The following is a 19,458-nucleotide window of genomic DNA, read 5'->3' on the forward strand; positions in this document are numbered from 1 at the left end:
ATGTTGCTAAAAGATAATTTTTGTGACTAAAAAGTTAAATGTTCATTTTTTCCTTCCATGTTGCTTCTGCTGCTGTGAAGCACCTGAAGGGTTAATAAACTTCTTGAATGTGGTTTTGAGTACCTTGAGGGGTGCAGTTTTTAGAATGGTGTCACTTTTGGGTATTTTCAGCCATATAGACCCCTCAAACTGACTTCAAATGTGAGGTGGTCCCTAAAAAAAATGGTTTTGTAAATTTCGTTGTAAAAATGAGAAATCGCAGGTCAAATTTTAACTCTTATAACTTCCTAGCAAAAAAAAATTTTGTTTCCAAAATTGTGCTGGTGTAAAGTAGACATGTGGGAAATGTTATTTATTAACTATTTTGTGTCACATAACTCTCTGGTTTAACAGAATAAAAATTCAAAATGTGAAAATTGCGAAATTTTCAAAATTTTCGCCAAATTTCCGCTTTTATCACAAATAAACGCAGAATTTATTGACCTAAATTTACCACTAACATGAAGCCCAATATGTCACGAAAAAACAATCTCAGAACCGCTAGGATCCGTTGAAGCGTTCCTGAGTTATTACCTCATAAAGGGACACTGGTCAGAATTGCAAAAAACGGCCAGGTCATTAAGGTCAAAATAGGCTGGGTCATGAAGGGGTTAAAGCACCATTCTAGCGGTGCAATAAAAAACTGCTAGAGTGGTGGTTTAATGAAGTAACATGTTATTTACATGTACCATTGCTATTTATTTATTTACTACAGGGTATTTGCTAATTTTGTTTTTATCTTAGGTTTTTCATTATTATTTAAAGGGAACCTGTCACCTGAATTTGGCGGGACAGGTTTGCGGTCATATGGGCGGGGTTTTCGGGTGTTTGATTCACCCTTTCCTTGCGCAGGTGTGTACTTCATCCTTTCCTTGCGCAGATTGCCTTGCGCAGGTGTGTATATCGGAGGACACAGCATGAACTTCAACCCAATATTGCGGCCAGCATGCAGCCAGCGGGTAAGGAAGGGGTGAATCAAACACCCGAAAACCCCACCCATATGACCGCAAACCTGTCCCACCAAATTCAGGTGACAGATTCCCTTTAACTAGTAAAAGCAAAACTACATGTTTGCAATTAAGAAACTGCCGAGTAGGAAATCAACTTCTGCAGTAGTTCATAAACATTAAAAAGGGAAAGTATTAACCCCTTTCTGACCATGGACGGGATAGTACGTCCAAGGTCAGAACCCCCTCTTTGATGTGGCTTCGGCGATGAGCCCGCATCAAAGCCGGGACATGTCAGCTGTTTTGAACAGCTGACATGTGCCTGCAATAGCGACGGGTGGAATCGCGATCCACCCGCCGCTATTAACTAGTTGAATGACACTGTCAAACGCTGACAGCTGCATTTAATCGGCGCTTCCGGCCATCGGGCCGAAATGAGCGCATCGCCGACCCTCGTCACATGATCAGGGGTCAGCGATGCATTGGCATAGTAACCAGAGGTCTCCTTGAGACCTCTATGGTTGCTGATGCTGGCTTGCTAGCAAGCCTGTAATTCAGCTACATAGGAGCGATCTGAGCATTGCCTCTATGTAGCTGAGCCGATCGAGTTTTGCCAGCTTCTAGCCTGCCATGGAGGCTATTGAAGCATAGCAAAAATAAAAAAAAAAAGTGAAAAAAAAAGTGAAAAAAATTTAAAAAAATATAAAAGTTTAAATCACCCCCCTTTCGCCCCATTCAAAACAAAACAATAAAAAAATCAAACCTACACATACTTGGTATCGCCTTGTTCAGAATCACCCGATCTATCAATAAAAAAAAGGATTATCCTGATCACTAAAGGGCGTAGCGAGAAAAAAATTTGAAACACCAGAATTACGTTTTTGCAGTCGCCGCGACATTGCATTAAAATGCAATACCGGGCGATCAAATAATGTATCTGCACCAGTATGGTATCATTAAAAACGTCAGCTCGGCACGCAAAAAATAAGCCCTCAAGCGGCCCGAGATCGCGAAAAATTGAGACGCTACGGGTATGGGAAAATGGTGCAAATGTTTTTTTTAGCAAAGTTTGACATTTTTTTTCACCACTTAGATAAAAGAGAACCTAGACACGTTTGGTGTCTATGAACTCGTAATGACCTGGAGAATCATAATGGCAGGTCAGTTTTAGCAGTTAGTGAACCTAGTAAAAAAGCCAAACAAAAAACAAGTGTGGGATTGCACTTTTTTTGCAATTTCACCACACTTGGAATTCGTTTCCTGATTTCTAGTACACGACATGGTAAACCCAATTTTATCGTTCAAAAGTACAACTCGTCCCGCAAAAAATAAGCCCTCACATGGCCATATTGATGGAAAAATAAAAAATTATGGCTCTGGTAAGGATGAGAGAGAAAAATGAACACAGAAAAATGGTTAGCATATGTTAGCATTTAGGGCCCAATTTTAAACTTTGCCTAGGGCTCCACTTTGCCTAAAACCGACCCTGCCGGCAGGGCTGCTAATATTGACGGCAATCTGACCAGTTTATCTGGCCCCCGAGGCTTCGGGGGGCCCCTGGCCAGATTGCCCTCATGTACGTCGGGCAGGGAGCAATCCCTGCAGCTCTGCTGCCTGCAGGAGAAAATGGCAGCGGAGCTGCAGGGAATGGATCTGACCTGCTTCCTGCCCACGCTTCCCGTCTCACACAGCAGTGGCTGAATGACATCATTATTCAGCGCCGCGGCTGTGCGAGACAGGAAGCTGCTGGTGATGGTGGGGCTTCAGGATACCGTGTACAGAGGTGTGTGCGCATGCAGAGAGATGAATGGTGCTGTGTGTGTCTGTAGGTGGAGGAGAGGGCAATCATGGGGCAGAAGGCAATGATTGGGTTGAGAGCAATGATGAGGGTGATGGGGCGGAAGGCAATGATAGGGGTGGTGGGGGAGGAGGAAATGATGGAGGTGGTGAATGGGCAATAATGGGGTGGTGGGGAGAAAGCAATAATGGAGGTGGTGAAGAGGGCAATCATGGGGGTGGGGAGAGGGCAATAATGGGATGGTGGTGTGGGGGATTGGGATGAGAGGAAAGGGGATTAATAATGGATTTAGGAATGGGGAGGTGGAGGAAGACGTTATTATCGATCACTACGTCTAGCACAGTCCCTTAGTATATCGTATACTCACTTATGTATAGCACAGTCCCTTAGTATGTATATATATATATATATATATATATATAGCTTTGTCGCCTTAAAAGGAGGGGGGCCCTGACACATTTCCCGCACAGCGGCCCCAAGCTGTCTGTCTGCTCCTGCTTAGTATGTAATTTAATGGGGTGTGACGGTGAACAGAGCCAAGGGCACTGAAGATCCTTCAACTGCTTATAAAACAAATCATGTTTTTATACCAACTAAACCGCTAAAATCGATACTACAGGTACAACTTTTATAGGGGCTGAGACCCTACATACCCGCAGAAATGGTTTAGTCAGAGTTTTAGGGGTGACAGACTTCCTTACAATGACATCTCTAAGTTTATACCCACACCTTTCCTCACACACCATCGTCCTTCCTCACACATCACTTTTCCACAGACATTGCCTTTCCCGGCACATCACTGTTCCTCAGACATCGCCTTCCCCATTCCTCATACATCGCCCTTCCTCACACATCACCTTTCAAATGACAACCGTGCAAAAAAAAAAAACCCGCCTACAAAACCAACATGTTTTCTGCGCATGCTCCACACCGCCGCCATTAGATGGCGCTAGAACTTGTGCTCGTCTCTGTTCCACACTGCAGATCCTTTCCTTCCGCTCCCGGAAATTGTTTGTGTTTCTAACCCGGAACCTTAAATGATTGACGTGTCTGCCAGCCAATGGCAATAGGCGTATGCCAGTCAGGTGGTTTGTCTGTATGTGGGTGGAGCAGCTGTGAGCTTGTCGGTTGTTCCTGTAATGGCGGAACGCGGGGACTCCGATGTCGAGCGCTATAATAACGACATTAGGTAAATGGCCGGCCTGTGAGAGACATTTGTCTGCTGTCTGTGGGGAGTCACTCGTGTATGGTCCGTAGTGGGGGGCGAGGACTATAGCAGTCCTGTAGCTCGTTGTGCACATGTGTCTGTGGTCCAGGATGTGTGTGTATACATAGCAGTCGCACACAGTGTGCCATAGACGTGTGTGTGTGTGTGTGTGTGTATATATATATAGATATATATATGTATGTACGCACCCACTTTATCTCACTCCACAACACTGCAATTGAAAAACCAAGTAGGAAAAGTTGTGGGATTCTGCAAATCGCAGGATGAGCAGACATTAGTGATCTAAAAAATGGGAAGACTTTCATAACCTCTAGATTTACTATGTTTCAAGTATGAGCGTTCCGTGCAGAAATAGAAACGCACTCCTTGGCTGCCATCTGTGAGGTTATTAATGGTTGTCTGAGGGATATTCCCCCTTTCTGAATGCATTTGGACATGCAAATCATCAAGATCCGCTGCTGGCAGCTCCGTTTGCGAGTTCCGACCAATGACGTTCCAGATGTGCTCAATAGGAGACAAGTCTGGAGATGCTGCAGGCCATGGTAGCACGTTAAAGGAGTTGTCCACTACTAGGACAACCCCTTCTCATTCCCCACGCTTGGCCCCAATAAAAATAAACTCTTCTCGCCTCCTGTGTCGGCGGCGTTCCTGTGGTGTCTGCACTCATGATCCTGGTGCTCCCGTGCAGTTGTATGACGCATGGTGCCCGGGGCCTAATCAGCGCTGGCGTCGCTGTCTCCACCTTCTGACAAATTGAGCATGAAGAGAAAGTCCGGTCTGCAGCTGATCTGACTTCCTCTTCATGTTCATTTCGACAGAAGGCGGGGACAGTGCCGCCAGGCTGACTGAGCATCGGGCACCTCGTGTCATACAACTGCACGGGGGACCGCGAGTGCCTACACTGCAGGCGGCACGGGAGGCGAGTATAGCTTTTTTATTTTGTCGGGGCCAAGCGTGGGGAATGAGAAGGGGTTTTCCTAGTAGTGGACAGTCCCTTTAAGACAACACAGACTAGTCATAGTACAATGAGTAAAATGCAGCCTGGTGTTGTGAAAAAATGGCCGAGACATTGGTTCTATGACCCAATTAATCTAACGCTTAGCTGTTAGAGTACCAGGAATGATGACTAAAGGGGTCCAGCTCTACCCCTCTAGGGATTATGATACTACTGTACATTACACCATCCCGTATCATAATCCCGGTAGTAGGACCGGTGTGATGTTCCCTTTGGAAGGCCTCTTCGTGCCATTGCCTACATTGTCTCCACACTAATCTCTGGCTATGATTGTATCCAAGATAAAAGTGGGACTGTTTGCTGGAACAGGCTGACCTCCATTCAAGCCTCCGTTGCCCTCTTGCTCTGCACCATTATAGCCTTTTGAGAGCAATGGAGTGAGGTCAAAGCAACTGCAGCTGAACTTTTGGCTTGTAGCCCAATGTTGGGGAAATGCCTTCCAAGTTGGTGTAGACCATGTTTAATACCTTAGGCTTGGTATGTAATGTATTTCGTGGACCAAGTGGTAAGACTATTTCTCAAAAAAAAAAAGTCCCAAGAGCAATGTTGCTCTTTATACTGTGAGCCGCCAGTGTGGCCCAAACCTGATGCCATGGTTGGCAGCACGTCTAGACTTGTATCCCATTGAGCATAGCGGCGATGTTATTTGTAGGCAATTGCAAAGGGAGCTGCTAACAGGGGCTCTTGATGATTTGTGTCCCCTAGGGCATTAAGGGTTGCAGAACATTCCGATTTCATGCCAAGCTGTGCAAGTGCGTTTATTTCTGCACGTGGGTATGTAAACTGAATGACAATATTGCAAACAGGGTTTTATCCGGGTGGAAAGGGAGATTTGCTCACTGAGCTGGGCTGTGTAAGCACAACCACTTAATGCACTTATAGCACAGGCTGCTGCAGACCCAAAGGATGAAGAACAATTAAAGGTGGAACCATTTGGGTTATTTCCTGTGCTGCCTGGACAGGGAGAATGTTGACAGAGGGAGTCAAAGACCTGTGAAGGTTAAATGCGGTTTATATGTCAACGCGTTTTGAAGTCGAACACTTCTTAACGAAGATATCTGGGACTTTGGGGAAAAAAATGTGCCTAAGCACTAACAGGCAGGCCGTTACGAACTGCCTGCGTGCATTGCCCTACGACGTTCTCCATCGACTCCTGTCGGCAATTCAGCTGCTCTCAGTCATCAGAGAAGCAATTCCTCTTCCAAGCTGCTCTGCTGACTGCAGTGCTGCTGGCGTCATGTTTGACAGCCGGCTCGCCCAGTTAGGCCAGTTTCACACATCCTTTTTTTTTTCCAGTAACGGAAAAAAACGTTATCAGATATGTCTGTCTGTGTGTGTAATACTTGCGGCACATATGTAGCAACCGTGTGCAGCATCAGCACCACATGCATCGGTACAGTTAGTGTTGTTACCCGTCGCCGGATGCTGAAGATGGCTCTCATCATTCTCCCCTTCTCTTCCGGCGAACAGGAGAGAGTGATGAGTTACAGTCAACTGATAACAGAGACAGCAGGCGGCGGCTGATGGAAGTATTCATCACCCGCCACCTGCGCTATAAATAAAAAAAAAAAAAAAAAAACGGCGTGGGTTCCCCTGTATTTTCTATAACCAGCAAAGGCAAAACTCACATCTGGGGTCTGCAACCCTCAGCCATCAGTGTTAGCAAGTCTGTTTATCAACAATAAAGGGGAAAGGGGTCCCCACTGTTTTTTTTTTTTTTTTTTTTTTTTTTTTTAAATTAAATAAAACATTTTTAAAAATGGCTTCAGGTCCCCTCATTTTTGACAACCAGCTGGGGGCTGGTATTCTCAGGCTGGTAAGGGGCCATGAATATTGACTCCCCCAACCTAAAAATGGCAGCCCACAGCCGCCCAGAAAAGACACAACTATTAGATGCTCCAATTCTGGCGCTTTGCCCGGCTCTTCCCATTTTCCCTGTAGCGTTGGCAAGTGGGTTTCATATTTGTGGGATTGATGACACCTTGTATTGTCAGGTGACATCAAGCCCATGGATTACTAATGGAGAGATGTCTATATGACACCTATCCATTACTAAGCCTATAGTTCTATGCTTAATAAATGCACAGACAGAATAAAGTCCTTTATTTGAAATAAAACTCACTTTTCCATTTTTATTTAAAAATAACAAACACAGGTGAGTATAATGCCCATTCCATTGAATCCTTCGTCTCCTGTAATAAAACAAAAAAAAAAAAAGCAACAAAATCCCATGCCGTAATCCATGTCTGGAGGATAAATAGTTTCCAAACTGGACAGTGCCAAGATGCGACCGTCCATTCTGAGAAACACTTGTGAATGAGCTGCTGTGGGCACAGCATCAGTGACATCATCGAGGTTGCCACCGGTCAGTGAGGCTGCGTTCCCAGCCAGGCTGAATTTTGTTGACCTCAGCACTGCGGGAAAAAGTCACTGAATTCACCACAGTTCAGCTCAGTGAGATCACCGCAGATCACGGTGGTTCGCAGCCTGGACTGTTGCATCTTGGCACTGTCCAGGTTGAAAACTATTTATCCCCCTGACATGGATTATGGCGTGGGGCAGAACGACGGACAAGTGAGGATTGTTGTTGTTTTTTATTTTTGTTTTATTACAGGAGACGGGGGATTCATTACTATAGGTATTCGAGCACTCTGAAAACACTATCCAATCACCCTCACTCATCACAAGGTTTAATCAGAAGCTGACTAGAAGCCCCCTTGGCAGTGAGCACAATGACATTCCCATTATTAATTAGATATTTTTTTCTGTATATACACAGGGCTTCAAGTTACCTTATATACTCGAGTACAAGCCGAGAATTTCAGCCCATTTTTTTAGGTTGAAATTACCCTTCTCGACTTATACTCGAGTAATTTCCATGGGTTGGCAGGGGAGGGGGAGTGGCAGCTGTCTAATAATACTCACCTGCTCCTGGCGCGGTCCCTGGTTCTCCGGGCGCTGACAGCTTCTTCCTGTATTGAGCGGTCACATGGTACCGCTCATTACAGTAATGAATATGGACCCGACGCCACTCCCATAGGGGTGGAGCCGCATATTCATTACTGTAATGAGCGGTACCATGTGACTGCTCAATACAGGAAGAAGCTGTCAGTGCCCGGAGAACCAGGGACGTGCAGGGACCGCACCAGGAGCAGATGAGTATGACGGGAGCAGTGCGCAATATTCACCTGTCCCTCGTTCCACCGTCAGCGCCGCTCCGTCTTCTGCGTCGTCTGCAGTGACGCTCATGTCAGATGACGCGATTAGTGTGCCCATCATCCTCTGCCTGAGCGTCAGTGCCGAGGACGTGGAAGACACAGCAGCGCCCATCGGTGGAACGTAGACAGGTCACGATAGCAAGTGCTAGGGGCCTGAGCGACGAGAGGTGAGTGTCATTTTTTTTTTTTTTTTATCGCAGCAACAGCGTATTAGGCATAATAGTCTATGGAGCATCTTATGGGGTTATAATCAGCATTTGTGCAGCATTATACGGGGCAAATGTGTTTATGGAACATCTTATGGGGCCATAATCAGCATTTGTGCAGCATTATATGGGGCATATTTTAATATGGAGCATCTTAGGGGCCCATCATAAATTTTATGGAGCATTATATGGGGCGTATTTTGTATGGAGCATCTTATGGAGCCCATCATAAACTTTATGGAGCATTATATGGGGCTCCTGATTCAATATGGATATTCAAAAACACTTAACCTACTGATGTCTCAATTAATTTTACTTTTATTGGTATCTATTTTTTTTATTTTTGAAATTTACCAGTAGCTGCGGCATTTTCCACCCTAGGCTTATACTTGAGTCATTAAGTTTTCCCAGTTTTTTGTGGCAAAATTAGGGGTTTCGGTTTATAGTCGGGTTCGCTTATACTCGAGTATATACGGCAGAAAAAAAACATTGGGATAACTTTGGCTTCTAAATTTAAAAATGTAGGAGCCAAATGATTATATGTATATTTTTGTTGATAGTCCAGAAAAAAAACAAAAACCACCAGCACTTCTAATGTGAACAAGTGCACGATGCAAAACTGCATTATATAGACAAAAAAGATCACCACAGCGCATGTGCATGAATCTAGGCCATGTGAAAACACTTAAAAAAACATTCAAAATAGATAATACTTCTCAAAAACATTTTCTCTATCGCCTTTCATTGGGGGACACAGGAACCATGGGGTGTATGCTGCTGCCACTAGGAGGCTGACACTATGCAAATAAAAAAGTTAGCTCCTCCTCTGCAGTATACACCCTACTGACAGGAAGTAGGATATTCAGTTTAGCTTAGTGTCAGTAGGAGGTGGACACGGGTCTTTCATTAGACCCTTATCTACCTCAATGTGCGTCGTTTCCTTTCAGGTTTTTCCGGAGGGATACAGGGTGAGCAGTCACACCTGTATTCCCACAATGCGGACTATGAGTACGGCGTGTACTGCCACCCCGTATCCTCATAGATCCCTCACCAGGACCAAGATCCTAGCACACAAGCGTGCTCAGAAGTCCGGTCCTGGCTCCGTCCCCCACCCACTCGCCCACCAGAGCCTGTCGGTCGGAGGAGACGAGGACGTCCATCAGCTCCGTGGACGTCTCATTCCTTCCAGGTTAGTACCGGCGGGGGATGTTTAGGTGAGTATTTTCCCTCCCCACCCTGTGGCTTCCCTGGATCCTAAAAAAAAAAAAAAAAAAAAGGGGGTTCCTATTTAGGGGTTTTCTGATGCGAATCGCATCTCTTTTCAGCCGCGCCACTTCCGTGGATGCGGCCTCCCTGTCCCCTGTTCCGGCGCGGCTGCCTTTACGGAACACCGCGCCGCTTCTTGTCCGGGCACGCTATCTGCGTGGCCGTGCTCAGGGGGGACATTCCCGCCTCGGGTCCTGCAGGCTTCCCCCCCCCCCCCCCCTATCCAGCCCCAGCTTCAGCGCGGCCCTCAGTGGCTCCCCTGCTCCGGCCGCTGTATGCGGCCGTTCATTTCCTTTCAGCGCGGCGGCTTACCAGCCGCCGCATCGCTGCGGCATCCCTGCTCCGGCCGCTGTATGCGGCTGTTCATTTCTTTTCAGCGCGGCCGCCGCACCTCTGGCCGCTTACAGCGCCGCGCATCCTCCCTCAGCGTGGCGGCTTGCCAGACCGCCTCTCCGCTTTGGACCGGCGGCTGCGCTATTCCCGCGCTGTAGGCGGCCGCTCACCTATCGCTTTCTGCGGCGCACTGTTCACCGCTGCGGCTCTTCCATGCCGGCACCGATCGCTAATTTAGGCCCCGGCTTCTGCCTGGGCCTACTTCCGGTGCCGGACTGCGCCCCCTTTCTTCTCTCATCGGGCGGGAGAAAAGCCCGCCCGATGAGAGAAGAAAGGGGGCGCAGTCCAGCACATTTTGACTGCGGCCCGCCTTCTCTCCGCCCACTGGCGCCATCTTGGGACTCCTTTACATGCACCTCTCCTCCATGACAGACATCCGTCGCCACATCTCAGGAGCCCATACCACGGTCACATCCGCAGATCGGTCCAATTTGCGGCAGGAGCTCATATCACCCTCCTGCCTAAAAGACGACTTCTTACCGGAGGCCCATCCTATCAAGCCGAACAGCGTCCTCCGGATCCCGTTTTTCGTCTACCGTGAGTAGCTCTGCTCTGCAGACTGACATTCCCCTCTGCAACCCCCCTGCCCTCTATCCACTCGGGCAAAAAAGGGGGCCATTCTCGTCTTCCTACTCCTGCAGCAACCCGATTGTGCCCACCGCCCAGGATCCCCCGGCCGATCCGCCCGAGAGTGATTCCCCAGTCCCAGGCTGGGCCTCCTCTTCGTCTCAATCGGTGGCCAATCTAACACGGGTGTCTCAACCCTGGTGTCCGTGCTGGATCGGTTACCCCTGCAGACCCCCGCAGTAGCCACCGGGTCGCTGAAAGCTCCGTCCGAGCCCTCCAAGGCTAGCTGAAAAAGGTCCAGACAGGAATGCCAGTCTGAGTCCTCTTCTCGCTCCATCTCGACACTCGGTCCTCCTCTGCAGTCGGCGTCCTCCCGATCCTCCTCCCCTGAGTCAGGCGAGGCTTTCTCTGATACACCTTCGGAGGATAATTTGGGGCTGGATTCGAACCAAATCGCTAACATGAGGGATATGGTTCAAAGCCTCATTGGAGCGACCAATCAGACCTGTGGCATCAAAGATTCCTCTACGAAACCCGCAGATCAGGCGGTTTCGTTTAGACGGTCCAAGCTACCTCCCAAGGTATTTGCTCCTCATCCTGAATTCAAGGAGCTTCTGTCCAGAGAAAGAGCGAATTCGACCAGACGTTCTCAAAGAGACAAGCGTTTTGGAGTCTCATATCTCTTTCCTCCGGATCTCATTGCCAACCGGAATGAGAGGCGTTAGAGAACGACCTCTCCCCCTGTGGATCCGTCGGCTGCTAAACTTGCCACCAACACAGTCCTTACGCTGTCCGGTGGGCGGCTCTGAAAGATTCCATCGATAGGATCATGGAATCCTTCGTGAAGTCGGCTCTCAAAACTGCCGCATCATCCCAATGCCCAGCTTGGGCTTCCACTTGGGTTTCGAAGTCTGTATCCGAGGGGCTAAACAACTCCGTTGGGGCATTCAAGCTGGAGCTCCATCAGGTCGGCTGGCGGAACTTGCCTCCCAGATTTCTCACGCCGGGGAATAATTTGTGCCCTGGACGTCGCGTCTTCTGCCGCACAGGCGCCCAGTAATGTTGTTGCCAGCTGTCGCACTGTTTGGCTCAAGAGTCATCAAAGAAGTCCCTTACGAGCCTGCCTTTTCAGGGTTCACGTCCTTTTCGGTTCCAAGCTGGACCAAATTTATTAAGGACGACATTGGCGGCACCAGTCCCCTTCTCCAGACCTCGCCTACTTCCTCTTAGGCGGCTACTTCGGTCTTTTTGACCTTTTTCGTAGTTTTGCGGCATCAGATTCCTCTTCGCAACAGCAGAGGCCACTGGCACGTTAGATAGAAGAAGGTATTCTTCGACTCACTCTTTCCTGGCGTGCCTGCTACTCCTAAGGTGGATTCTCCAGGTCCAGGACTGGAAGTTCCACCTAGGCATGACCCACGACTAGACCCCAGCCCGTTTCTCAGACCGGGCAATCGTCTCCTGTTCCTCAGGGACGTCTGGGTCTCCTCAGTAGAGGGCGCATGGGCCAGGGCACTTGTACCCTCTAGATACAAAATCTTCATTTCACGGTCCTGGGATCGTTTTCTTCAAATCCCAACCTCCAAGAGACCCCGCTCTAGTCCCGGGTTTCTTTACAGCCATTGTTTCCCTCCTTAAATCTGGGGTAAACGTTCCCGTCCCAGAACAGGAATGGTTCATCGGTTCACAGGCTTCTCTTCGAATCTTTCTGTACTGACAGAGGACAGCAAGGTTCGTCCCAGTCCGGATCTCCATTTGCTGTACAGGAAGTTTCGTCGGAGACACTTCAGGATGATATTCCCTCGTTCAGTAATCACTTTCATGGAGGCTCAGGAATTTCGGTTTCAGGCTCCCGAAAGTCTATCCATCTTTTCCGACATTCTAACCGTTGCGGGTGGCTCATCAACAGGAAGAAGTTCCGTCTTGTTCAGCGTCTCGTATCTCTGGGCATGTTCTTCGACACTTGTCGGACCAGAGTCTTCCTTCCCGAGGACAGGATATCCCTCCTTTGTCAGGAAGTTCGCTTGCTCCAGGGTTCTTGGCCCTAAGGAGGTTTGGTTGCAACATCGGAAGCAGTTTGCCCTTCGCCCGTTTCTTTCAAGACTTCTTCAGCAGGCTATTTTATCGCAGGGTACAGGTCTGTCTTCTCCCTGCATCGTCCGATCCGGCTTTCTCCCAGGTCATATGGTTCCTCGACTGGTGGCCGAGGTCACTTCTCTTATCCCAGAGTAGATCCTTCACAGCATATCCTTCCTTCCAGTTCCCTGGCAGGTGGTGACGACGGACGCCCGTCCGCTCGCGGAGGCGCGGGGCTTTGTCTCCTGTTCTTTCAGGGTTGTTGGTCGGTGCAGGAGCCTCCTTTGCCGATCAATGTCCTCGAGTCCCGGATCATCTTTTCTGTCTTTCCTTCACTGGGTAAGGATTCTCAGCAGCCTGCCAATTCGAATCCAGACAGACAATGACACAGCAGTGGCTTATGCCTACCACCAGGGGTGGACTCGGCATTCTCTGGCCTCGGCCAAGATTCCAGGATCCTCCTTTGGACAGAGGCAATGGTCCTGGTGAGCTCCGCAGTGCATGTCCCCGGCGTGGACATTTAGGCCGCCGACTTCCTCGGCCGCGAGAGCTTCGCGGCAGAGGAATGGTACTTCAGGAGGTTTCCTATCGGATTGCTCTTCGATGGGGGACTCCAGAGGTGGACCTCATGGCATCCCAATTGAACAGGAAGGTCCCTCGGGTCGGCCCAGGGTCCCGTGATCCTCTCACAGTGGTGTTGACACTCTGGCCATTCCTTGGTCGCAGTTCGTGCTCCCCTATCGGTTCCCACGCCTTCCCTTGCTTTCCAAGCTGTCGAAAAAGATCAAGGCTGGATGGGTGCTGGTCATTCTGATCGTCCCGGATTGGCCCAGGAGGTCTTGCTTTGCAGACATCGTCAATCTTCTCGCGGACACCCCTGGTGCATTCCCAACGGACCCGATCTGCTGTCTCAGGGTCCGATCTGCCACCCGAATTATCGGTCGCTCAGTTTAACGGCGTGGCTGTGGACTCCACAGTTCTAAGAGCGTCCGGCCTTTCGGCCCAGATGAGTCACTCTATAATCCAGGCTGGGAAGCCTTTGTCTTCTTCCAGGATCTACTATCGTACCTGGAAGGCTTACTTTCGTTGATGCGAGTCCAACCACTTTTCACCTATGTCCTTTTTCCCTGCCTTCCATTTGGTTTTCCTTCAGGCAGGGCTGGATTCGGGCTTCGCTCTTAGTTCCCTAAAGGACCAGGTTCCTGCGCTCTTCTTCCCTTTCAGAAGACGTTATCTTCTCAGCCACCGGTTAAGACCTCCCTTCAAGGAGTAGCCCACGCTGTCCCTCCGTACAGGGCCTCTGTGGATTCATGGGATTTAAAGGTTGGATTGGTTGTGCTTAGGGGTTCCCCCTTTGAGCCTCTCAGGGAGTTTTCCCTGTCAGTTCTATCTCGGAAGGTGGCTTTTCTCAGGTCCATCTTTTTGATCCGCCGCGTTTTTGAGTTGGCGGCCGCTTCTTGCCGACCTCCTTTTTTGATTTTAAACCAGGACAAGGTGGTCCCAGGCCTCTGCCTTCCTTCCTTTCTCGAGGTGGTTTTCATCTTTCCACCTCAACGAGGACATCGTTATACCTTTCCTTTTGTCCAGCTCCGATTCATCCTCTGGAGTGATCGTTGAACAGGCTGGGCCTCGTCAGGGCAGTGAGGATCTCCCTGGCTAGCACAGCCGCTTTCCGAAAGATGGATTCCGCTTTGCAAGCGGCACCTGGTCTTCCATCCACACGTTTCGCCGAACTACGGCGGACTCCAGCCTGGGCAGAAGGATCCTGCAGGCGGCAGTGGTGAGTCCTTGGACCTGATGGAAGTCTGTTTTTCCCACCCCAGGGACTGCTTTGGGACGTCCCATGGTTCCTGTGTCCCCCAATGAAAGGCGATAGAGAAAACAGGATTTTTGGTTGCTTACCGTAAAATCTGTTTCTCGGAGCCTTCATTGGGGGACACAGCACCCTCCCAAGTTGAACAGCTCTGTTTACTGTATACGTTTGAGTTCTTTGAACACTCTTCGAGTGTTTGAAACTGTTAATCTATGGAGCGCCGTAGAATTTGTTGGCGCTATGTAAATAAAGTTTATTATTATTATTATTCCTCTTTTACACGTTGCTTCTCCTACTGCTTTCTCACTATCTGAATATCCTACTTCCTGTCGGTAGGGTGTATACTGCAGAGGAGGAGCTAACTTTTTTATTTGCATAGTGTCAGCCTCCTAGTGGCAGCAGCATACACCCCATGGTTCCTGTGTCCCCCAATGAAGGCTCCGAGAAACAGATTTTACGGTAAGCAACCAAAAATCCTGTTTTTTCAAATGTTTCAAATTTCATTTTTTTTGTCTATTTTTGTTGATATACCGGTATATTAAAAATCTGCATAGCTACATAAATGTAGTTTACACTGGCCTGTGGACTGACCAGCGGCGCAATGGACTGTGAACTAAATGTTTGTCTGCCTAGCAAGACCTCGGGGTTACAAAAGAAATCAATAACTTGGGCCCTTTTTAAAAATGTCTGTGTGTATATTTGGTAGGTTTTGAACGTAGAACTTTTGATGCTAAATTTATAATCTTTGTTTACCTTAATAATTTTTCAGAATGGTGCAGCAACAGCCTGCGTTGCGGTTTCGTGGCCCCACACCGCCGCCTGCTGCTGTTTTGAGGGGCCCCCCTCCTCTTTTACGCCCTCCACCTCCTTTTGGCATGATGCGAGGGCCTCCACCACCTCCACGCCCCCCGTTTGGAAGACCTCCTTTCGATCCAAATATGCCACCAATCCCACCACCAAGTGGTATTCCTCCTCCGATGGGTCCTCCACATCTTCAGGTAATAACAGTACAAGTACTGCTGCACTTCAGGATGATGGCATAACATTTTATCTGTTGTGGTTATACAGTTAGGCTCATGCACCGTGAGTTCTCCCACATCAGTGTCTGTTCACAGTGGGCATTGAAACTATGTCCTGCAAATGAACACAAGCGTATATCCTCTGTAGAGAATGTTAGAAAACGTTCAGATCAGTGTTGCCATTAATGTGCCCATACACTCAGCACTAGAGTTAAATAGAAGTTGTCAGAACCACTGAGCATTTATCTTGTTGCATTGAAAATAAATGCCTATTATTATTTTTTTTCTCCTCCTTTACTCAGCGACCTCCCTTTATGCCCCCACATATTGGAAGTATGCCACCTCCTGGAATGCTTTTTCCACCTGGCATGCCACCGGTGTCTTCACCTGCCACCATCACTAATCCCAGTCCAAACAATGCTCCAACACAAGCACCAACTTTGCCTCCAAATGAGGAGATCTGGGTGGAGAACAAGACTCCAGATGGAAAGGTTAGTAGACCCCTTATAACATGTATTTCCCCTGTGAGGGAAGCACAATGATTCACTTTCTCCTGTAAGAGTAATTTCTAAATTCAAATTACATTACTGTTACATGACACAATTCTTGCCTTAGTATTAGGTGAGAAAATTGGAACATATGTCTATCTTAACACCCACACGTTAAGTGGTGGAAACAAAAATGGTTTATGTCACCATTTTCAAACATCTGTACAGTTTTTATTCTGTATGGCAAGCTGATGGCATTTTGGGGTAGATGCAACATTTGGATTGCTTCTCATTGTATTTTTATTTTTTTTACATGTTTAACCCCTTCCCGACCCATGAGGCCACGTAGGCGTCATGAAAGTCGGTGCCAATCTGACCCATGACGCTTATGTGGCGTCATGGAAAGATCGCGTCCCTGCAGATCGGGTGAAAGGGTTAACTCCAATTTCAGCCGATCTGCAGGGACAGGGGGAGTGGTACTTTACCCCATGGCTACGATCGCTCTGATTGGCAGTTTCACTTTCAACAGCCAATCAGAGCGATTTGTAATATTTCACCTAAAAAAACTGGTGAAATATTACAATCCAGCCATGGCCGATGCTGCAATATCATCGGCCATGGCTGGAAACACTGATGTGCCCCCCACCCCACCTATCGCCCCCTAGTCCACCGATCTGTGGTCCGATCCCCTCCGTCCTGTGCTCCTCTCCCCCGTTCTCCTGCCCGCCCCCCCCGTGCTCCGACCCCCGATGTGCCCCGACTCCCCCCCCTTATACTTACCGAGGTTCACGGTGTCCGTCCATCTTCTCCATGGGTGCCGCCATCTTCCAAAATGGCGGGCGCATGCGCAGTGCGCCCGCCGAATCTGCCTACCGGCAGATTCGTTCCATGTACATTTTGATCACTGTGATAGGTTTTATCACAGTGATCAAAATAAAAAAAAAAATAATTGAACTCCCTCCCCTGTATCACCCCCATGGGTAGGAACAATAATAAAATAAAGAAAAATGTTTTTTTTCTACTACAGTTAGAACTAGGGTTAGGGAATGTGCACACATATTCTGGTCCTCTGCGGATTTTTCCGCAGCGGTTTTTATAAATCCGCAGTGCAAAACCGCTGCTGATTTATCGCGGATTTACAGCGGTTTTTCTGCGGATTTCACTACGGTTTTCTATTGGAGCAGTTGTAAAACCGTTGCGGAATCCGCAGAAAGAAGTGAAATGTGCGGAATGTAAACCACTGCGTTTCTGCGCAGTTTTTTCCGCAGCATGTGCGCAGCGTTTTTTGTAAACTCATGGGAAACTGCTGCGGACCCGCAGCGGCGGAAACGCTGTGGATCTGCAGCGTTTTCCGCATCGTGTGCACATACCCTAAGAATCAGGCTATGTGCACATGGTGCGGATTTGGCTGCGGATCCACAGCGGATCGGCCGCTGCGGATTCGTAGTGGTTTTCCATCAGGTTTACAGTTCCATGTAAACCTATGGAAAACCAAATCCGCTGTGCCGATGGTGCGGAAAACACAGCGTGGGTACACTGTGTTGGATTTTCTGCAGCATGTCAATTCTTTGTGCGGATTCCGCAGCGTTTTACACCTGTTCCTCAATAGGAATCCGCAGGTGAAGTCTGCACAAAAACACTGGAAATCCATGGTAAATCCGCAGGTAAAGCGCAGTGCCTTTTACCTGCGGATTTTTCAAAAATGGTGCGGAAAAATCTCACACGAATCCGCAACGTGGGCACATAGCCTTAGGGTTGGAATTAGGGCTAGGGTTGGAAATGGGGTTAAGATTAGGCTTGTGGTTAGGGTTATGGTTAGGGGTGTGTTGGGGTTAGGGTTGTGGCTAGGGGTGTGTTGGGGTTAGGGTTTGGATTAGGGTTAGGATTATGTTTAGGGTTGGGATTAGGGTTAGGGGTGTGTTGGGGTTAGTGTTGGAGTTAGAATTGAGGGGTTTCCACTGTTTAGGCACATCAGGGGTCTCCAAACGCAACATGGCGCCACCATTGATTCCAGCCAATCTTGCGTTCAAAAAGTCAAATGGCGCTCCCTCCCTTCCGAGCCCCGACATGCGCCAAAACAGTGGTTTACCCCCACATATGGGGTACCAGCATACTCGGGACAAACTGGGCAACAACTATTGGGGTCCAATTTCTCCTGCTACCCTTGTGAAAATAAAAAAACTGCTTGCTAAAACATCATTTTCAGGAAAGAAAAATTATTTTTTTATTTTCATGGCTCTGCGTTGTAAACTTCTGTGAAGCACTTGGGGGTTCAAAGTGCTCCCCACATATCAAGGTAAGTTCCTTGGGGGGTCTAGTTTTCAAAATGGGGTCACTTGTGGGGGGTTTCTACTGTTTAGGCACATCAGTGGCTCTGCAAACGTAACATGATGCCCGCAGACCATTCCATCAAAGTCTGCATTCCAAAACGTCACTACTTCCCTTCTGAGCCCCGACGTGTGCCCAAACAGTGGTTCCCCCCCACATATGGGGTATCGGCGTACTCAGGACAAACTGGACAACAACTTTTGGGGTCCAATTTCTCCTGTTACTATTGTGAATATAAAAAATTGTGGGCTAAAAAATTATTTTTGAGGAAAGAAAAATTATTTTTTATTTTCACGGCTCTGCGTTATAAACTTCTGTGAAGCACTTGGGGGTTTAAAGTGGTCACCGCACATCTAGGTTAGTTCCATGGGAGGTCTAGTTTCCAAAATGGGGTCACATGTGGGGGAGCTCCAATGTTTAGGCACACAGGGGCTCTCCAAACGCAACATGGTGTCGGCTAACGATTGGAGCTAATTTTTCATTCAAAAAGTCAAATGGCGCTCCTTCCCTTCCAAGCCCGGCCGTGTGCCCAAATAGTGGTTTACTCCCACATGTGAGGTATCAGTGTACTCAGGAGAAATTGCCCAATAAATTTTAGGATCAGATCCATTTTATCCTGTTGTCCATGTGGAAATGAACAAATTGAGGCCAAAATAAATTTTTTGTGGAAAAAAAAAAAAAAAGTACTTTTTCATTGTTAAGGATCAATTTGTGAAGCACCTGGGGGTTCAATGTGCTCACTATGCATCTAGATAAGTTCCTTGGGGGGTCTAGTTTCCAAAATTGGGTCATATGGGGGGGAGCTCCAATGTTTAGGCACACAGGGGCTCTCCAAACGCGACATGGTGACCGCTAACGATTGGAGCTAATTTTTCATTCAAAAAGTCAAATGGCGCTCCTTCCCTTCCGAGCCCTGCCATGTGCCCAAATAGTGGTTTACCCCCACATGTGAGGTATCAGTGTACTCAGGAGAAATTGCCCAACACATTTTAGGATCCATTTTATCCTGTTGCCCATGTGGAAATGAACAAATTGAGGCTAAAAGAAATTTTTTGTG

General features: G+C 48.1%; 1 protein-coding gene across 2 annotated transcripts in view; it reads left to right on the forward strand.

The window, feature by feature from the left end:
• The first annotated feature begins 3,882 nt into the window (after positions 1-3,882).
• TCERG1 (transcription elongation regulator 1) overlaps positions 3,883-19,458 on the forward strand; it is a 112,118-nt gene continuing 96,542 nt past the window's right edge. For both annotated transcript variants that reach the window (XM_069764072.1, XM_069764073.1), the window contains exons 1-3: positions 3,883-3,973; positions 15,336-15,564; positions 15,888-16,076. In XM_069764072.1, coding sequence (XP_069620173.1) covers positions 3,924-3,973; positions 15,336-15,564; positions 15,888-16,076 — 468 coding nt within the window. In that variant the 5' untranslated portion in view covers positions 3,883-3,923. The remainder of the gene's footprint in view (positions 3,974-15,335; positions 15,565-15,887; positions 16,077-19,458) is intronic.

This window comes from Ranitomeya imitator, chromosome 4 (assembly GCF_032444005.1).
Source record: "Ranitomeya imitator isolate aRanImi1 chromosome 4, aRanImi1.pri, whole genome shotgun sequence".
Classification (NCBI taxonomy): domain Eukaryota; kingdom Metazoa; phylum Chordata; class Amphibia; order Anura; family Dendrobatidae; genus Ranitomeya; species Ranitomeya imitator.